General features: G+C 36.5%; 1 protein-coding gene across 4 annotated transcripts in view; it reads right to left on the bottom strand.

Moving 5' to 3' along the window:
- Positions 1–23,046, bottom strand: part of GLI3 (GLI family zinc finger 3) — a 172,394-nt gene that overhangs the window by 106,157 nt on the left and 43,191 nt on the right. For all 4 annotated transcript variants that reach the window (XM_075212540.1, XM_075212543.1, XM_075212542.1 and 1 more), the window contains exon 3: positions 948–1,190. In XM_075212540.1, coding sequence (XP_075068641.1) covers positions 948–1,190 — 243 coding nt within the window. The remainder of the gene's footprint in view (positions 1–947; positions 1,191–23,046) is intronic.

Raw genomic sequence — 23,046 nt, 5'->3', positions numbered from 1 at the left:
CATGGTTTTTTTTTTGGTTTTTTTTACACGTTCTGAAAAAATAAATATATATAGTAGCATGCACTAAAGTGAAAGTTATTTATAATAGTACAGGATATCCCAGACATTAAAGCGAAATATGTCAACAGTGACATAATTGCCTTTTGCTACAAGGACCCTAACTCTAAGCCAAATCAATAGTCTTCCCAGGAAGATGCCTCAGTGTAGTTTGCAGCAGACATGTACATTGAAGATGCTACGTTACATACATTTTCCTTCCATTCTGAATGCCTTAAATCAACATCCTATCAGGAAGGAATTGCTGAAAATGTTTTCCACTGCTCATTGCAATCCACAATCATATATATTTATAAGGAATGTGGTTTTGGGGCTAGCATGACGCAATAAAATGAAAGGGCCCTGTGACTAATGGACAGGCCTGTGAAGTAGAAATTTATGTGCTGCAATAATGTGACTTGTGGGGTCTGTTTTGTATTCTGTGCTCAACTTTACAAGTGAACCTTTATAAGATGAAGATTCCTTGTGTTTATGAGATCTTCTGTAGCATCCGCTGTTAGGGTTATTGAGTAGAGAATAAAGAGTATGCTGAAGAATGGTTGTAACATGTAAAACAACAAATCAAAGAAAACATATTAGTAATAATAATGAGAAATCATTAACTATATACTTACATGTTTAGTACAATAGTTCCCTATATAGCAGTGGGTTAAAAGTTTAATTGATGTAATGATGACATGATAGACCTATTCTGACCGGTAGATTGGATAATCTGCCCTCTCCCTGTTTCAATCATCCATATCAATACCTAAAATAACTTCCACAAAAATATGTATTTTTTAAAAATAAATAAAATAATAGCAAGCATAAAAGCATAAGAATATGTTTAGGAAAATCAGTATGTAAAGGTTTCAAAAACCATGCACAGTGAGTGACATCTTAGAACTTACGATAGTGTGGATCAATGTAACCATTCCGTGGATCCATTGTAAACACATTGCCCCGATATGGAATAGAATGTTCATGCAGGTGTGTTATAGATCCATGAGTCTCTTTCTTTATTAGTGAGGCCCTTTCCTCGCTAGAAGTAGAAGGTTCCTCGCTGATTTTAGTAAGGCCTTGCCCTCCTTGTGGTTGCATGGTAATGGCGTTCCTTCTTTCTCTGTGATAGGTCTGTCCAGGACTTTCATCCTCTGGAAAAAAAATAAAAATACAATAGAGAATAGTTAACAAAACAATACTACAGAGTATATTGATTGGAATTGTGATGTTTTTCTTAATTTGTTTGGGTACAAAACTAAATATATTTGAAACTGTGACATGATAATCTGCTTTCTTGATCTTAATAATACTGTCCTGTAATAGGACCTTCAGGTTTCCTCTTAATTTCAAAACACCAACATACTCTTTGACGCTATATAAAACAATAAATACAAGAGTTTGTGAGAAAATTTTGATATATTGATTTATCAGGAAGAGCCATTAAACCTTATACATTCTTTTTATCCTGTTTATTAATATGTTTAATATTTCAGGTAGTACCAAAATATATTACCATCTAGAGGGAATTCAATTGGTCACGTTACTGTAAAAAGTAAAGCGGCCTGCGCACTATTACCGTTATTACGGTAATAGTGCACTTAAATGCCGTTATTACATAGTTTCAACTCCGGCTTTCTGCTCGCAGCTCCCTGAGCTGCGAGCAGAAAGCCGGGTTAAATTTACCGTAATAACGGTAATAGAGTTATCACGGCGCTACTTTTGGGGAATTGAATTCCCCCCTAAGTGTATAATGCTGTATATATGTATATCTTTATTTAAACCAGTATATGTTTATCTCTTCTATGGCTTCTTAAGTCTACATCAAGATGAATATTTTGTATCTTTTATCAAATATTTGTCAGTATACTAAATGCAGTTAGACCATGACCATAATTTACCATATAGATTAGCATAGTTCACACTAACGGTGCCCTTTCTTATCTTGCCATTTGGCCTTAGATCTGTCAAACTGGACACAGTTTTACAAAGCACAACAGGATTATAAGTCTAGAACTGACTTTACCGGGAGAAAGAGTTTGCAACATAAGTAATTTTGGAGCAGCTTGTTATAGATCACAGTGACAACGCAGTAGCCACTATAAGGCTATATAAACAATTCTACCCGTGAAGTAAAAACAGAGCATAAGTAGCCCATGCATTAGGGATGCAGAATTTTAAACCCTGTACTTCTTTAAAACTCCAGATAGATAGGAAACGAAACATAAAACAGCATTCATTCAATAAAAGTGTAGTGGAGTGACTGTATGTATAAAACTCAGTGCCAGCCATAAATGGTGCAGACTGAATTCCACTACAAGCTAAATTCTGTTTCTGCACAAAAATAATAAAAAAAAATATACCACTACATAGCTACTTTGCTATTTATCATGTCTGCATAACGTTTATTGCTATTGTCTTGTATTGCCATTTTGCTTCTTTGATAAATATGTTGCTCTTTTGCTTCCAGAATTTAAAAATATACAACACACACAATGTAAGACACAAGGAGCATCTTCTATTATAAATGTCACACATAGCATGCAACAGTTTTTGCCACTATCATCATCATCATCATCATTTATTTATATAGCGCCACTGATTCCGCAGCGCTGTACAGAGAACTCATTCACATCAGTCCCTGCCCCATTGGAGCTTACAGTCTAAATTCCCTTACATACACACAGACCAGACATAGAGAGAGAGAGACTAGGGTTTATTATTTATTTATTTTTATTTATTTATTTTTGATTGCTTAGAATCTTTCCCCTGAGTATACAGTTAAGGTGCTCTCAATAGGGAACAATAATCCTTACTTTTATCTCCTCCCATGCTCCATTTGTGTTATATTTGCTACATGGTAAATATAGCAGAGAGAATAGTAAATGTAGGGGACACTCTGGCCCATGGTGTAAAATCTACCTGAATGCTGGCCAACGTCAAATTCTGTCACATATAATGTATACAAAAGATCTATATTGCTATTGCTCCTTATTTTCCAATTTGCTCATTTTTTGCTGTATGTGGATGGAAATTGCATTTGTTATTATAGCAACTCAGATTCAAATGTTTTATCAAAATCCATTAATCTGAAGTAAGCAGTACAACAGAAACATGGGCTAAAATAATTACAAACTCTGAAATGTTCCAATAAGAAAATGTAGCAAGAGATGGCACTGTCATTATGTAAGCTTGCTCCTTGCTTGCTGCTAATTGCTAAAATCACCAGCTCCGCTCTGTAAAAATTCACACTTGTTTCTACAAAAGCTGACAATTGCACATATGTGACCTGGCATTTTGTTAATTGCTGTAGTGTGATAAATGAAACCCCGCTGTCTAATGCTAACAAATGGTTGGAATGAGCTGTACTTATTTGAATAGAGGATCATTTTTTAACTAAACATACAGGTGCAATTAGTGGTGCATTTTGCCACAGAAGCTATAAAGATAGGTGGGAAATATTAATATCTTCTGCATAGCACATTTTTATTCATAGCTAGGTAAGGAAAGGAAAAATAACTAGAAATGTATAACATATACACTAAGGGGTATATTTACTAAATTGCAGGTTTGAAAAAGTGGAGATGTTGCCTATAGCAACCAATCAGATTCTAGCTGTCATTTTGTAGACTGTGCTAAATAAATGATAAAAAGAATTTGATTGGATGCTATAGGCAACATCTCCACTTTTTCAAACCCGCAGTTTAGTAAATATACCCCTAAAAGTCTTTAATGTAGGAACACAAATTTAAATGTGCACAAATGTTTCACACTCTTTAAACTACAGCAGCATCTCATAGTGCGTACTTGATACATTTCCAGCGGTTTTGGATTTGCCTGTAAGGAAATGTGAATAATCAGGAAGGTCTTGTAAATGTATATAATAAATATTTTTATGCAGCTCATACAATTTTTCACTGTAGTAAAGATAGACTTTTTCAGAAGACTAAAAAATATACAACCAACCAAAGTTTCAATTACATAGCAGAAAATGTGTTCAATAAGTTTGTATTCATATATTTATATATAAACAGATAGATAAGTGAGGGATAGCAGGTGTACTTAATACATCTACTGCTTGTCATCACTTCTTGCTGTGAATACATTGTGTGCGCCAGCTGCCATTGTGAAGCCAGTTCATCTGTAATTCCTATCCTTTTTGCTTTAAGCTACGACTGGATGAGATCACAGTCTTGGCATATATACGTATGGCCATGGTTGCTTACTTTATATATCTTTTACTTTCTTGACCACTGAAACTTTTTTAAAAGCACACTGATAATCACCCCACTCTCAAAGGAGCTGAAGTATCCAACTACGAAAGCCATAAATATAAGCCAAGCAGTTTCTCCCAGACTGTCAAAGATCCAATTTTACCTGCCTGCGGTATAGATGGATTATACACAGTCTTTTAAGAATCGGAACAGGTCTAGGCTGACCGATATTTTTCCCAGTAAATGAGGCAACCAACACCCAAGAAACACATACACACTGATCCGGCACACATGTATCAATCCAACTTAGCTGTCCAGATTGGATGAGATTTGGCGGTTCTGCCCTCCGGTTTTTTGTTTCTAGCTTTCGATTTGTTTTGCAGCTTTACAACATGAAAAAACTACTAAGGGTAGATTTACCTAAAGCTCCTAAAATGGAAAGGTGGAGGATCAGTTTCCAGCTATCATTTTCTAGAATGTACTAGATAAAGATATCTGGAATCTGATTGGTTGTTTTAGGGAACACCTCCACATCATCATCATCATTTATTTATATAGCGCCACTAATTCCACAGCGCCGTACAGAGAACTCATTCACATCAGTCCCTGCCCCATTGGAGCTTACAGTCTAAATTCCCTAATATAGACACACACTCACAGAGAGGAAGACAGACAGACAGAGAGGGAGAGACTAGGGTCAATTTTGATTGCAGCCAATTACCATACCAGTATGTTTTTTGGAGTGTGGGAGGAAACCGGAGCACCCAGAGGAAACCCACTTTTCCTTTTTAATCAATTTAGTAAATCTAACCCCAAGTCTTTCTTCAGGCTGTATGATCAAGCTTACCAAAAAAATAAATAAGAATATTAATAACAGCAACAACTATTAATTATGCACACTAAACAATGAATATATTTCCTATAGTTACCAGTTTTAAAGACAAAAAGTTAACATTGCACTAGCACTCAGTATACTCATTTTAATAAAATGATGATTCCCTATCAGAAGGATCAGAGGATGCACCATTTTTTCAGGGCTCTGTAGGTCCTGTAATACAGAACTGACAAATCTATTTAATTTGCCATTTTAAAATGGCTGAGGGGGAGGGCTTGTTTGCAACTACTAACTGGTCTTTCCACTCACACCCCCGCCGCAGTATGTAGTAGCCTCTGACATGAGTAACTGCGACAAAAGCATGCCAATTGCTGTAATTTAGACAAGTAGGAAATAGCGACTTACAAAAAAAGAGACAGACAGCTATTCCGGCAATTCTGCTATCAATATCAACTGTAGAACATGCCGGCACTTAGAGTGACGTAACTTCAAATAGCGACACTTAGATTGCAAGTATTAAAGGGCAATGCGACGACCCGGCGGCTCAATAATGTTAAACCCTTTGTAAAAATATTATAGAGACGGCGGGTCCTCGCATGGCGCTTTTAGTACTAGCACTTTAACTTTCGCTACTTGAAGTGACATCACTCTGTGTGCATGTTCTACAGTCAGAGTTGATAGCAGGGTTGCCGGAATAGGTGTCTGTCACTTTTTCAGTAAGTCGCTATATCCTACTTGTATAAATGAAAGCAATCGGGATGCTTTTGTTCCAATTACTGATGTCGGAAAGGTGGTCATCGCACCGGTGATTACCACCGGCACCCCTCTGCTAATATGGCAACCTGCTGCAGAGGAGTGAAAGAAAGTATACTGAACTTATAGCTGAAGGTAAGCACTCCACTTACTTCATATATATTATGTTGCTCAGTTATAACGGTGTCTTTACTTGCTATAAAGTAAAGCCGCCAATTATACCCTTTTGTTTGATACCAGACAAATGAAAGTACTGACATACATAAAACTTAGGAGTAACATATGTGAATTATGTCACATATATATGAACTGTAAGGATAAATTTGTACTTTGGTGCTCAGCGTTATGTAAATAGTTTATACCTCTGGCAGAAAAAGAAGAGAGAATTCCCAGGAGTTGTCACTGTGAACAGTAAGTAAGTATTAACAGCTGTGACATCAGAATGTAAGGGAAAGAATAAATCACCACCAAGTTTTACACGTAGGTACTGACTTATTTCTTCTTCCAGCTCTATAAAATAGACTAGATGTATACACATCAGACACAACAGTCGTGAGCAAGAACATATTTTCCTCTTTTAATCTTGGGAATGTTGCATCATTTTTGGTGTCTAATCATTAGCTTTACAAGAAACACAACTTTGCCACTTTTACATTCACTGCAATTTTGAGAAACGGTTTCGTCCCTGATATAGTTAAACATCTCTGTAGTAGCAGCGGCTTTATAAACTAGCCTGTGGAATCTTTTAACAGCTTGAATTCAGTGTTAGTCATACAGTTTTCTCCTCTTTTATTGTCATATAAAGAAGTATTAAATATCATATATTATAAATCAAAAACTAAATTCAAAGCTGGTTTTGTTAAAACTATGACGCCATAAATTGTGAGCAATTATTTCTGAAAGCCTTGATTGAAAGTTGTAATTGAGTCCTGTTCTGTTTTATCGTAACATCACAAATAACATCCCTTAATTGTGGCTGAACTAATGGAAATGAATTCCAGATTTTTCCAGCAATTAACAGCTTAATTTAGGCTGATTTTTTCCAATAATATTGATGTATCAGGCCCAGTATGCTTTTCTAAACTTCTTTATCCTGTTGCAACTTAAACGTACAATGGTAACATATGTTCCACAATTGTGGAACTTTTTCTTATCCAAGAATGGTAAACTTTAACAATCCCTGGTAATGTTTTATCTGTTATGTAGTTCATGTAATTCATCATTTTGTCATAGAAATTGTTATGCAAATGGAGATGTGCAGCACATGCTAACATCTAACAATATGTTACATATAACTGCCATTTTAATGGGTTTGCTGTAGACTTCACAATGATATGAAAAATATATTTATATTTACAATATTATTCAATATGGATCATTGTGTTAGTGACAGCATCGTTTTTTGGGGCTGATCCTTAACAAGCGAATTAATGCATAGGAAATAGCTTTGGAACACTTTGTAATTCCACTAAACACTCTAGCATCATCCAGTCTGCCAGCATACATACTCCACTTTCATTTGCTTAGCTCCACTTCTGCTCTACCTAAATCTGTCCCCATAGTACTCCAAATTCCGCTGGTCTAAACACAAGCCCTGGCATGTGCTAGGGCCCTTAACTACTGACATCATGTTAAACACCAGTGACACTGCTCTGTATTTGTCAAGTGATGGTTAAGGAACGCTTGCACTTACTATGGCGTGGTAACCAAGCAGTGTTGGAGAAACCATGCCACAATGTAAATGCTCCTGAATGTAAGTGCAAATGCTAGTGGGTATGCAGTTATTGGAGCCAACTGTGTTCCGATAGCTGTTCCATTCCCATACCCATTTACATGTTTTTAGGGTCCATATACTGTTGGCCATCAACACAATGCTGGTTAATAAACAGAGGGGGGGGGGAAAGTTCCCATGCCATGGTGAGTAAATACACAATTTTCCTCTATTCCATTACTTTTACCAACACAATACAATTAGATAATTAATAACTGTTTGACTTGTTGCTATATAATGTAATGTATTTTTTTTTTTTTTATCTAGATATTTCCCATTTAAAAAAAAGTGCATTTTGTGCTACTTTAGATTGGGTGGGACGATACTAAGCTAGACAAGAAGGTTGTGAGATGTAAAGAAACAAACATGTACAGGAGTGGGATGAACCTAAATAAAAAAGCATAACTTTTTTGTCTTGTTATGGTAAAATAAGTATAAACTTCAGCAAATAATATCTGTGTAAATAGTGAGCTCTGATATCACTAATAATCAATTACTTCTGATGTCAACACTAAACTTTTATATTATTAGAAATAATGCACTCTCTAAAGTAAATATTAAATAATTAAGCCTTTTACTTTTATAGGGTCACATAACTCTTGGTGACTTCTAATATCATATAAAATGACACTAGGGAGTGCATTATGCCATATATTATTCACCAAACCCAGAAGAAATAGCGAATGTATCTACATGCAACATGATTATACCCATCTAGCAAACATATATCTGAACAAAATGTGACCACTAAATTTGCACCAACATTCATAGTACACTTCTATCAAGTCATATTTATGCAAAACATTTTTTAAATTTAAATGGTATAAATAGAGTTCTCTGATTGTATATTTCAGAAAATTATTTAGTTAATACAACTATTATTATGGTAACAACAACTAATTTCCTCCTAAAGGCAGGTTTTTCCTTATAATCTATTAATGAAAATAAAAGCAGGTAAAGGTAGGACCACGATGAATACAGATAATTCAGCAGAGGACATGGTCTACATTCTCTTTCTACAGATTGGTTTTCTGTATATGAAAAATTAAAATAACTACACATTTTATTGCAACAATTTAAAGAACTTAAAAGTGAGAAATTCAACAGACAAAATAATACTTTGTATCTAGTCATAACATACACAGTTGAATCCATTTGTTGACTGCACAGTAGCGGTGGAGAGTATTTGCTTAGCTTCTCACTATTCTGCAGATTTAAATTTCCTCATACTGACAAGGAATTCCATCAGGCAAACATTATGTTAAGAGTTTACCTTGTGCCCCACATCACAGAGATGCCTTTGAAAGAGGCAGATATAAACTTGACAGTGCACACACTCCAGAATACAAATAGCTAAGGGATTTGCAAGAGTTTTTTTTCCCTCTATGCTATCAGTGAGAAGAAACTTCCCTAGCAATAATTTTGCCTGCAGTAAGTGCAGCAACCACTTCAGCTGGCCAAAGACGAAAGCTCCCTAATCTTGTTCTGTTGAACTGAATTGTTCAATAAGGTTTTTAAGAGGATGTGTAGACAGACTGCGCCAAGCCAAATTATTGACAGAAACATACTGCCCGCCATGGCAACAAGTGGGAGTCTATTGCAAAAATGTAAGCAAACAGCCCACTTCTCCGGCAGTATGTGCCAAAGGATTTCAACAGCCAAACACAAGACAACTGTTACTGCTTGTCCAGGTTTTTCAGTAGACAGCTTCAGAGGCAAAAGCAACATCCGATCTGCTAAAATGTTCTTCCCAGATGAATGCCTTACAGTTTAGGAAAGATATTCCCTTTGGGATGTTTTTTAGTTTGTTTTTTTTTACGTAGTCCCGTTTCTCCAACACACATATACAGACACACGTGCACTAAAAAATGAATACATTCTAAAAGGTTTGCACACTGAAAGCAAAAACAAGCACATTATACAGTATACTGTGCACCTCTTAAACTGAACCCATAAGTGGTGAGTCAGTTTAAATGAATTACTAGAGCCTTTAGGTGGCTTTTAAAGCTATATTATTCATTTACATTTAGCAAACAGAAAAAAAAGAATACCTGAAACAGAAACTAAATGTATGAAAAGGCAACTGTTAAAAAATAGGTATATTTATTTCAAATGTTTTAAAATTTGTTTTAGAACATTAAATAAATGCTATTTTTATTATCTTTTATTCATAAGGTTCCACAAGGGTTACACAGTCCGTACGTAGGAGGTTAGAACATACAACAAAATGGCAAAATGTACAAAAGGAACACAATTTAATAAATGCAAACAACATATTCACATATTTACATAAGCAATACCCCAAAATTACATAAATTATGTAAAGAAAACACTAGGAGAGAGGGCCCTGCACGTTGTGGAATTGTTCACACAAAAAACGCATGTGTTCCATGCCTTTTCTACCTATTCCACTGGTAGCACGTGATAACTCATGAGAACTATGTCATGTTTTGTTTTAAAATTTTAAATTTGGAATTAAAATTATATTTACGCAATGTTGGGTACGAGCCATAAAAATATTATTAATATTATTTTTAATACATTTTTCAGGTGTAAGTTATCAACTGTTTATTATTGTGAACAAGTAAGTCCTTAAGATAAATTAAAAAAAAAAAATCTAAAAGAAGAAAAGTAGAAATCAAGCACATGAAAAGTTATTGAATGCTGCTTGCTCTTAAGACAACAAATGCTAACTGATATGCTCTGTGACATGCACTAAAAAACCATGCAGCATGAATGGATTAGCTATAGAAAAGGGTGTTCACAATGCAGATTTGGAATGCAGCAGGTATGCATGAATACACTGGGTTACCACATTCTCATTTTGCAACAGTTAGAAACTGGTAATGTCTAGACCAGAATAATATAGAATACTCACAACAACATGGAAAACCAGCGTGCCTCACTGTACGAGTTAATTCTTTCAATGACATGTCATGTCCTACTTGTGCAGATATGCAGCCCTTTCTCAGGCTCTACCTCTCCCTGCCTCTCGCAGAAACAGAGCTTCCCCCATTAGAAGAATTGAGTGTTTGGTACCATGCTAAATTTAACAAGCTCATTAGTATTCCTGTGGAGTTCCCGCTAGTGAACTCTCCCCATTCAACAATCCTTCCCTGTTTAAGGGGTCAGCCGACTACAATTAAATCAAACTAGTGTCACATTGTCAAAACTGGCTGGTGCGACGGAGAGGTTTATTATTTTGGCTTATGCTATATAAATAATTGCTTTGTTTTCTTTTTATTGTAGTTTTTCTGAGAGAGGTCAACATCAACATTTTTCAGGGAGGTCAACAACAACTTCAACAACAAGGCAAACTTCACAAGAGTTGCTATGAAGCAAAGAGCAGGCACTAACTTTCGCTGAAGTTGTACGCGCATATTGCCAGTAGAGGGGCTGTACAGGAATGCATATTATCATACAGTGGAAGGGGAATCTATTCTTTGCCAAATTTGCGACTGCACAGAGACTGCTCATTCACCTCTCCCCAGCCAGAGAGCTGCTCAGCTCAATTCACCCCACACAAAGGCTGAAGACCAGACCTCAATGGACCGAGTGAAACATGTTCAAAACTAGGCTCTCTATTGTGACTGAATTTCTTAACATCTTTTCAAAAAGCGGAGAATGCCTTGAGGCTAAAGGAAGAAACAGGCTAATGGTGAATTGGGAATACTGAGCAAATTTCAGAGCCCTTTCCTCCTAGCTTTTGAGGTTGAAAGCAAGCTCTTTCCTTTCAAGTTTCAAAGTCCTTTTTCCTCCCGCAGTGTCACAGAAGGATTTGAAAAGAAGGTAATTGTGCTCACACTCTCCCTGATCAGAGCTTACGTCCTATTTCTGGTATTTCGAAATACTTCTTGCAATAATGGTGCGTGTAGCTCAATCCCTTAGCCGTCCTGTACTCTGCAATTGCTCATTAAATGAACAATTGCTGGTATAAAATGCCTTTTATGTTCAAGGTCTGGATATAAGATAAGCATTCCAGTACTCTAAATTTGGTTTACTAAGGAAACTCGTCTCCATCATTAAATCACAACCGCTGAAGTCAGTGTATGAGTCTATCCCAGAAAAGTAGCAGGTTGCTATACATCCACTGCATTTGTGACAGCGTACTATAAGAAGCAGACACGTTTACCTCCTAGGAGCACTGTTCACATGTTCAAGACTCACTTTAGCGACACAGTTCCCTTTCACACATTTTTCTTGCCTTTTTTTAATTCTTAAGAACAATAAATTTTACTCACAAGTCCTATATTAATAAACTATTTGTCATTTAATGAATTATATAGAGAGATCAATTCTGCCATTTTGTTTTTCACAGATACGTAGAAGTACTCCTTTACACTGGGTATTACTTTTGTGTACATTTATTACTCCCTTGGTTATAAGTCTTCAGTGTTTGAGATAGACTTACATCAATTTCTTTTGCCTAAAATACTCATTTCCGTACCAATCGTGCACACCAACAATATGTATGCATACATCTGTATAAAGTTATTTGAATATTATTGATTTGTGTATCCTTACCCCTGGAGAAGAGGAACAAGGAGGCCGAGTACAGTAAGGGCACGTAACTGTGACACAATTAGACGTGGACTCATCCGCAGACATACAGGAGTCTTCTCTCTTGTTGACTATCATCAGCACTAACTACTGTTGATTGATTGAGAATTGACTCCTCCAGCTGCTATTACCTTAAAAATTGGTATTTATTGATAACTGACCAAACAATATTCTCTCTTGTGTATATGAAACTTCATTAGATTATTATATTGAACAGATAGGGTAAGTGACTTTTGCATTTACTATAAACACTGTCAAGCCACATCTGTACACTATTGCTGCGCTATAGTGGTGTGTAAATATGCATATCTGTACACATGACGAATGTCTGGTGCAAATACTACTGTTTCTGAGGTAGACGCATCTTGGGCCTGATCCATTAAGGATCTTAAATTAAGAAGTTTCTTATTTAAGTCTCCTGGACAAAACCATGTAACAATGCAAGGGGTGCAAATTAGTTTTCTGTTTTGCACATAAGTTAAATAGTCTGTTTTATTCATGTATCACACAAATACTTGATAGCTTATTTGTACACTGAAATTTAAAGTTGATATTTGTGTGCTACATGAAAAAACAGTCACAATTTAACTTATGTGCAAAACAGAAAACTCATTTGCACCCCTTGCATTGTAACATGGTTTTGTCCAGGAGAATTAAACAAGAAACTTCTTAATTTAAGATACTTAATGAATCAGGCCCCTTGAGATGTCTGCCTGAACATATGTACGTAAATACATCCACTTGTAAATGGGCCCCTAAATAAGAACTTCAGGAAAAGAGTCTCAATAAACCCCTCTTCTCTCAACAAGAAGAACCGTGCTCCTGAGGGCGAGCAGCTCTAGAGATGCATGATTCACGGGAACTAAACATCTGCAGTTCAACAGCTACTTAATAGCCTTGAGTAGAGTGAAAGTACACAAGCTGAATAGAGCAGTTGCAGCCATCTGATCAGCAGAAATGACAGTGGTCTGGTTTGTATACTTTTAATCCTTTCTGGGCTCTTATGTCTGAGAAGTAACTGTGACCAGGGAGGTGACTGACAAAATGTATTATTTTCCTGAGGTTCTTTCATTTTTAAACTTTTAACCTGTTTGCACCATCACGGTGTTGGTTTTAAAATAAAAAAATTAAATAAATAAAAAACAGGTGGTCTCCGGCTAAGTGACTCATACACATACCTACATCTTCTGTTCTAGCTCTACCAGTCATTACAGCACTACACAACTGCACTAAAATTCATGTTTAGGCTGCAGCGTCCCTGTGATTGATTTGAGCATATAATAGTAAAACATATTTATTAAGTTAGGAATAATGCCCATGGCAACAGGTTTTACTGCAGTGACTAAACTGACCATGTCAGCTATTTACATAAACATTGGCAACATTAGCATGAGGTTAAACTCACCTTGAATTCAAAAGGCAACAATAGGAATTTCTCAACATGGTCATTTCATTGCCATAAAACAATGAACATTTTGGCAACTTAAAAATATAGTTATATCTTGTTTAAATGTTTGTACTATGTTACAACCACTGAAGCAAAATTCTTGGGGACTTGAACTTAAGATACAAAATCACATTTAGTAGGTCAAAGGCTAAAGTCTTGCTCCTGTTACCATATGACAACAGTTAAAGAAAAAAAAAACATCTTTAATGGAAGCACTTTAGTGATTAAGGTCTCAGCTTAAATGTCGTATTTTTAAATTTATCAACATATGCATCTGTTCTCTTTGAAAATAGGAGCCTTTTCAATACTACACATCTGGCTTCTATAAATTCGCAGAGTACAAGACTCAGGTTCTCCAATCCCATGTTTTCCGAGATTCCTCAAACTGATAACAATTCACAGATTTTTCAGCAATTAAATGAGTATGATGCAAATGTGTGGTACAATGTTAATATAAAAAGAAAACAAAATGCAAATGTGGCATTAGTTTGGCTGTGCCAAACAGTTGCACCTATGTCAACTTTACTAAATATCCATTGATCAGCAATCTGATGGCTTGCCCATAGGTAGAGGGACTTCTCTATTCTGTATAAACACTGCCCAGTCCCCCTCCATCCAGCATGCAGAACATGCTTTTATTAATATATTTACCTGTCCACAGAATGTCAGATAACATGATTTCAGCTTACATTTCAGATGCACAGCAGCATACCAACCACCATATACACCGATCAGCCAAAACATGAAAACCACTGACAAGTGAAGTGAATGACATTGATTATCTCATTACAATGGCACCTGTCAATGGGTGGTATATATTGGGCAGCAAGTGGACAGTCAGTTCTTGAAGTTGATGTGCTGGAAGCAGGAAAAATGGACAGGCGTAAGTATATGAGCGACTTTGACAAGGGCCAAATTGTGTTGGCTAGACGACTGGTTCAGAGCTTCCCTAAAACTTCAGATCTTGTGGGGTGTTCACGGTGTGCAGTACTTAGTACCTACCAAAAGTGGTCCAAGGAAGAATCACAGCTGAACCGAAGACTAGGTCACGGATGCCCAAGGCTCATTGATACACGTGAGTAGTGAAGGCTAGCGTGTCTGGTCCAATCCCACAGAAGAGCTACTGTAGCACAAATTGCTGAAAAAGTCTATGATAGAAAGGTGTCACAGTTTGCTGCCTATGGTTTTGCGTAGTTGCAGACCTGTCAGAGTGCCCATGCTGACTCCTGTTTACCTATGTAAGCACCTACAATGAGCATGTGGGTGCTAGAACTCGACCATGGAGCAATGGAAAAAGGTGGCTTGGTCTGATGAATCACATTTTATTTCACATCATGTGAACGGCCGGGTGCGTGTGTGTAGTTCACCTGGGAAAGAGATGGCACTAGGATGCACTATGGGAACAAGGCAAGTTGGCGGATTCAGTGTGATGCACTGGACATTGTTCTGCTTGGAAATCTTTTATTCATGTGGATGTTACTTTGACATGTGCCACCTACCTAAACATTGTTGCAGACCAAGTACACACCTTCATTGCAACGGTATTCCCTGATGGCAGTGGCCTCTTTCAGCAGGACAATGTGCTCTGCTACAGTGCAAAAATTGTTCAGAGATGGTTTGAGGAATATAGCAAAGAGTTCAAATTGTTAACTTGATCTCTAAATTCCCAAGATCTCAATCTGATCTGTGGGATGTGTTGGAAAAACAAGTCTGAGCCATGGAGGCTCCATCTCACAACTTACAGGACTCAAAGGATCTGCTGCTGACGTATTGGTGCCAGATACACAGGTCACCTTCAGAGGTCTTATGGAGTCCATGTCTCTACAGGTCAGAGCAGTTTAGGTGGCACAAGGGAGAACTACACAATATTAAAGAGGTGGTTATAATGTTGTGTCTGATTGGAACACATTTTAGTGAAGCACATATAAAGGAGACATTGTGAAAACTCGTTAACCTGTCAAATGGTTGCTCTTTTGCTGTGAGTTTGAACTCCTGCGATTTTCTTTGTGATACTGAGGTCAATGCAAGATACTGGACATACTCTTGGTTCTTACAGTATTGCAAAAAATATAGCAATCTTGCTCCACACATATGTGGCTGGCAGAGATCACACTTTCGCACATTAAGGAGTTAATACATGTACTTAAATAACTTGTGTGGTATAAGCACAACAAGGCACCACTGCTGATATTAAGAAACAGATAATTTGCAACAGTAAACAATACTGAAAATGATATAAAGAATAAAAAAGTGTTCAACTTTACGTGTGTCAAGGATCAGAGCTCTTCACCACTTAGCCTGAGAAAGCCGTCATTGAAATACATTAGGAAAGAAGCTATCATTCTCAAAATAATTAATTACTGGACACCCAACTTTGATATTCAACAGAATGCCTTCATCTCATGACAGCTGACATTCTTTTCCTCAATTTGAATACTGGTTTTGTATCAAAATTTCACAAAAGCTTCCATTAAATCTGCTTGTCATTGTTTGTTTCAAGTAGCCACATCAAAAAGGGGCTACCCCAAGTATAAATAAATAAATAACATAGGAAGGAATAAATATTTCCCAGAGGGGATACAACATGCCATATTCATCTGTGCATTTGTTCTTATCGTTAGGTAACAGTTTCACTCATCTTACAAGGTATTTAAAACCTAAGGGGAAAATGGATGACAGAATAAGCCCTTCTGGCTCTGCGAAAGTGTGGAAATAGCCACTGTGGTACAGAGAGGGTTAACGCCAAGGAGGCTGATGGATTTACCTAGTTCTAAAACCTGCTCAAGCCGCTTAAACTCGATAATTAGCTCTGCAATAAGCAGTTTAACTACAACAGTCAAGCGTGAAAACCATTTTAAATACAGATATTAGTTCATACCAGTAAAAATTTGAGTGACTTGCATAGTTCCCAACTGTCCCTAAGTTTCAGGGATAGCCCCAGTCCCTACTTTCAATAGCCCTATTTTTCTCTACAGTGGATTCACTTGTCACTCACGATTGGAGATAGTTTGCACAATAATAAGAGGAACAATTTGAACTTTTTAATTCTTTTAGTTTGCCAGGAATTACATTTTGACTTCTAAGTCTAACTTAACTCATTTTCTATTGTTCTTTTCAGAAGGGCTATCACTTTCTTTTCGTAGCATATTGGAAAACATATATTTTTAATTTATCAGAATTGTATTGGAAAAAACTTTTAAACAAACTTTTACTGTGATCACAGCAATCACAAATGTTAGAGCCAGCTGCATCGAATGTGACGTGCCCAAATGTTTCTGCTTATAAGCAATGTGTGCTTGAAAATTATTTTTAATGTGGTTAAGATTGAATGTCCATATATACAGGGTTTTTTTTTAGTCATTTTAAAAGACACATTGTTAAAGACACACAAAACTTTATATTCAGATTGCCTAATTTAAAGTAGTTTCAAATAACATAAACAATTACATAAGCAGAAGTTCCCATACACTGACAGAACTTGTGATATTTCACATTGCAATTACATTTGCTATGCAGCCAAGTGCAAGATACTGTTCTGTTATCAGCTATTTTGCACAAAAAAATAACATTCACTGACATTCAATAGGAAGTTTGCTGGATATAGGCAAATACCTTCCCCAATTATAAATATCTTCACTTCTGATAACGCATGAATTCTTTACACAAATTTGTGCATGCTACTAGTGCTTTTACACAAGTCAACCTGTAATTTAAGTTAAGTGTGTCTTGGGTGAGCAAATGGAACTTAATTGAAAGCAGCAGAAGTAAAAGCATATTAATTGTGCGTAAGAAATACCTATGCTCATCTCATTATCATCAGTAAAAATTGTTTGCTGTTAAAAAGAAAACTATGTAATTTCACCATGCAATTCTGTGCACAGACGCAATGGCCTCATGTTAAGATGAATGCAGATTGCGCTCTTGGCGTATAATGCACTTTTTTTTACTTTTGAGCAAGCGCACAAAGCACTAATTCTGAAATTAGTGATTTGTGCACATGCTCAGATGTAAAAAAAAGTGCATTATATGCCAAGAATGCAATTTGTGTACAACTTAACATCACTGGGTGTAAGAGAAGGTACATAATGTAATGTAACAAAACAAAAACAAAAAATGACTTACTTTTTTTTTGGAGTGCCTTACAAATTTTGCTTTGCAAATAGCCACATTTTCAGAAAACACACTAGAATGCTTAAAATTAAGACTTTGACCAGGTATTTTTCGAAGACATAAGAAAACAGTTGTTTTTTGACCCTCAGTTTATTAGCCTAGAGGCAGGTGGTAGTGATGGGTTGGTGCCTCTCATACATTTTCTATATACACTTCTCAATCTACAACAGTGGGTCACAACTTTTTTTCATGTAGTGACACACCATGACTTCTAGGTCCTTTATATAGGACAGCTGTGTTAAAATAAACAAAATCAGAATCAATGCAAGGCCGGGCAGGATAAAATATGACATCTTCAAGTTACCATTAAATTAAATTTTTATAATGAGACTCAGTGCCAGGATTAGCAAAAGTCCTGGAAGAATCCAAAAGGGAGACCTCAAAATTCCACTTTGTTACTAATAAAAAAAAGGCTCATTATCAAAAAGTTATAACAACTTAAAAGGTAAAACTCATGATGAAAGAGACTGAATTTGCCTCATATAGCAAATCCTTGCTTAGCCTTTTTCTAAAATTATTGCAACTGAAATGATGAACTGTTATTGTAGTGTTATTCTTAATGAGTGACATTCAGGATGATGTTAAAGTGGCTCAAAGTCTTTTGGTTTCACAGGAACAATTTCAAAGCTGCATATTTGCACTGAGTGGGACTGAGTCATTAAGGAAAGTAAAGCAAAAAAAGGAGTAACTTTGCTCCTGGACAAACCATGTTACAATGCAAGGGGTGAAAATTAGTTTATTATTTTGCACGTAAAGAAAATACTGTATGTTTTTTCATGTAGCGCACAAATACTTGATAGCTTTATTTTTACACTGAAATTTAAAGTTGATCTAGGACATGCCCTACCAAAACTATAAATCTGTCCCCACATTTTAAGTATTCCTCCTACTCCAATGCAACATGGTTTTGCCCAGGTGCAAAGTTACTCCTTTTTTTGCTTTACTTTCCTTAATGACTTAGGCCCAGTATGTGGAGTCAATGCTGTGATACTGAAGTACTAATCAATTCAGAAAAGTGTTAAACAATTCTAAACACAAAAAAACACCACAAATTATTTAGAATGCTCAGTCTACAGTCTGAACAATTTGTTCTAAGTCTATAAAATAAGCCAGGACTCTGCAATCTACAGTGCATATAAACACTGCCTTAATCCAACCACTCTTTCCAGCATCTGTAACCAAGCATCTTATGAAAGAACAGCTGCAACATGTGTGTGTTGGCACAGATGCTTGGCATGTGCCAGCAGGCAGCTTATTTATTAAATATTTGTGCATGAAGACATTTTTTGTTCCCATATTTCCGCCGGAAGAGCCTGAAGCATTTGTGGGTTAATAATGTGACACCTGTTAAACCACAGTTATGGCGATTGCCAAAAAGTTAAAAAACTGAAATAATTATTTCTTTATTCATCCTTAAAATGCAAGTTAAGCCACTTTTAAGCATTAATATTTATCAAGCCTGTTTATTTACTGAGCTATATAGTATAAAAGGAATTATTAATGTGTTCATATTAGACAAAATACTAGTGGCATGTTGTCTGCTCATTCCTTAACAAGAACTACGTCATTGTGGAGCAGTAATAAGCCAGTACACATGTGACTGACTTTCAAGTGTCCAAGGACCTAGAGATGAGCGCAACTGCTGAACAATTTGCACAACTTATGTTTTGCAGTAAAACAGAATAAGTTCTCATGACTCAACCTTCAGTATCACCATTTTCACCATTCCGCAGTGTTCTATATTGAATTTGCAAATCTGTATTTTGGGGTGTCCAGCTGCACATTTTACGGTAAGAAATCTCTGCTCATTTCTCTTCCCACCTCTATGAGGTGCAAGGAAAAAGGAAGCAGAGACTTCAGCCCCAAAACACAAGGGGCCTGAGTCATTAAGGAGTGCAAAGCATGAAGTAAAGCATGAAAAAGGAGTAACTTTGCACGTGGGCAAAACCATGTTGCATTGGAGGGGGATGTAAATTTAAAATGTGGGAACAGAGTTAAAGTTGGGATAGGACATGTCCTAGATCAACTTTAAATTTCAGTATAAAAATAAAGTTATCAAGTATTTGTGTGCTATAGGAAAAAAACAGTATGCTCTTTATGTGCAAAATAATAAACTAATTTGCACCCCTTGCAATGTAAAATGGTTTGTTCAGGATCAAATTTACTCCTTTATTTGTCTTGCTCTCCTTAATGACTCAGGCCCTACGTGTCTCTATGGACTGTTCCGGAGACACATTGCACTGAACTAAACCTCCCATATGAATAGAACTGGGACAATGGTAGTCAGTTTATTCTGCTCTGTGCTGTGGTTGTTGTAGGATTAGCAACATGTAATGATAAATTCTGTGTGAAATTTTTCAGCCAAATCCAGAATGGGGCAACTATTCTGCAGAACAATTTTTATATTTCTTCTATGCTGTAGGTTACCTCCCCCCACCCCTATCTATATGACTGCAAAATGCAATGCATATATATGGGTAGTGGTTTTGGCGGAACAAATATTTGGAGTGATCAAACACCCACAGAACTGGCTCATATATCCCAACTAATAGAAATGCTTTGTACATATTAGTACATTTACACAAATTGCAGTGAGGCGTCAGCAAGAAAATTAACATTAACTGCTTTATCATCTAAACTTTTTATCCTATAAAAGCACATTTTAGTTAGTTTGCTTAGAGCTGTTCGGCAGTTATAGCTAGGGATGGACAAAATATTCATACGATAGTAATATTGCCATAATAGAAAGTGATGGTAAGGCAGTATGTCTGACTTTTTATTACCGCAATATTATAGACGTAAGTTTCCAACCCACCCCCAGGTGCCCTCAGCTTATGGTACCTGATAGTGCTGTAGTCCCAATTATAACACTTAGGGGCAGATGTGCTTCCAGAACGGTCACAAGACACCTCGCGCTGGTTTATTTTTCCATAATTGCGTTACCTTTTACCGTAATATCCAGGGAAAAGCACAACCACAATGTTCTTAGGAACATCATGAACAATTGAATCTGCCCCTAAGACCTAAGTGACTAAGACATTAAAGTAAGAACACTGCACTGCCATTGATAAGTGTATCAGGCAACATGTTCCCAGAAAGTACTTAATTTCCCGGTGTGCTGGAGAGAATTACATGTCCCAGGCCAGGTTATATGTTCCAGTTGTGGGTATGGGATTTCTGTAATTCCTACAATGCCATTACCATACCTGCCAACATGCAAGTCCCCGACAGAGGGACAAGACCCATGGTCACGTCTTCATGGGGTGTGACATTAATATGTTGCGTGGCTTCATCATGATGGAGGCATGGCCACACCCCAGAGGACAGCCTAGTGCTGTAAAGCCTTTACCCAATATTCCTACACGTGGGATAAACAGAGCCCTAAATTCAGGACTGTCCCTCTGAAATTGAGACAGTTGGGAGCTATGTGTTACCTCCCTATAGGGTGGCTCTTACTGACCTGTGTACTAACTCAGAGCCAGACAAACTGAAAATGTTAATTTCAGACAAAGTGAGGTAACATTTATGCTTTAACCTCTAATTTCTTATAAATAAAACAAAGCTTACTATATTATACTGAGACTTAAAATTCCCTTCATGGTTTAGATTAATATTGACATAATCTTAATAATATCATACCTATCCAAATATCTACGTTTATCCAGGAAGCATATAAGAATTACTCTAAATTCAAGTATCCAAAGTTCATAGAGATAAGATTACTTCATCCACTGGTTAAACTTACCGTTTACTGGCAAACAGATACATTATTTTAACCTAGCCATATAGAAAATGACCACTTTCCTGCTTTAAAAAATAAAAGCAGAAAACGCACCACGTTCCAGGTACATGAAAATAATATGTAGGCAATCTTTTATATACAGCATCTACCAACCTATTACCAGAACACAAACGATGTCTTACAACAGCAATAAATATTTTATCACACAGGCACTCTGCTACAAAAGACAGAATGATTAACATTTCTTTGCAGAAGATGTGCAGCATATCAGAAAAGGGGGGAAAAAAAGGAATCTACATTTAAATGGGAAGACACAATAAAGTGGTGCACAAAAGCATCCTAAGACATTCACTTTAGAAAGAAAAGCATAGGTGAAAGGGTTGATTTATGTAGTCTTTAAATAAAAAGGTAGTGTTTTACTTTTATAGAGCAGACTGTATATTGTACTTGTATGCTCACCTTATATCGATGAGGCGGCAGAGGATGGCACTTTTGAAGTACATGACTAAACATGAAGGGCTATTTACACATGGCAAACATGTTTGTTTATCTGTGCACTGTAGTGCGACCACATACAGTAAGTAATGTCAAGAAAATACACTTCTTTTAAGTTTTATATTCTTACATATGAGAAAATAATTAAAAAACAATTATTCCTCAACAAGTTCTAAAATGTTATACATCTAAACCCATGTGGCAAATAACCAATAACTGATTTTGCTTTCTCGGTATTTCAAGGAAGAAGCCATGTGTGAAAAAGTAAGTACACCGAGGACCCGGCTGCCTTGCAATTATTGAGTTCACCATGAACTCCTCTTTTATACCAAAGTATTCTAGAGGAAAATGTGAGGCCATCTGTCTGACAACTGAAGCTTGTCTGAAATTGGATCATGCAACAGGACAATGATCCTAAACACACCAGCAAATCTACAACTGAATTGCTGAAAAAGAAAAGAATCAAGGTTGTGGACTGGTAACGTCAAAGTCCACATCTCAACCCCATGGAGATGCTTTGGTGTAACCATAAAAAACTGTGCATAAACAAATGCCCTCAAACATAAATTAACTGAAAGAGTGCTGTAAGGAATAGTCGGCCAAAATCGCTCATACAGAAATGAATTTAAATTAATGTTGCTAACAGTGGTTCAACAAGCTGCTGAATCAGGACGAGTACTTTTTCACACGTGGCTTCTTCATGTTGAAGATATAGGGCCTAATTTACAATTTGGAGTAAATCGAGCTAAAGGGTGTAACTTTGCACCTGCACATATCATATTGTGATGCAAGGAGCACAGATGCATTTTCTTTTTGCATCCAGTGAAAATACCGCATAGCAGCACACAGTAATTTGCAGATTTATTTTTACACTGCAATTTAGAGTTGAGCTAACTCTAAATCTGTCTGCCTGTTTTACTTTGCCTCACCCATCAGTGCTACATGGCTCTACCAAGATGCAAAATTGAACTATAGTCCTAACAGTAAATGAGGTCCATAATAATGACAACGTAAAATCTGTTA

Source organism: Mixophyes fleayi, chromosome 5, assembly GCF_038048845.1.
Source record: "Mixophyes fleayi isolate aMixFle1 chromosome 5, aMixFle1.hap1, whole genome shotgun sequence".
Lineage (NCBI taxonomy): Eukaryota > Metazoa > Chordata > Amphibia > Anura > Limnodynastidae > Mixophyes > Mixophyes fleayi.
This window is presented reverse-complemented; position numbering and strand designations above follow the sequence as displayed.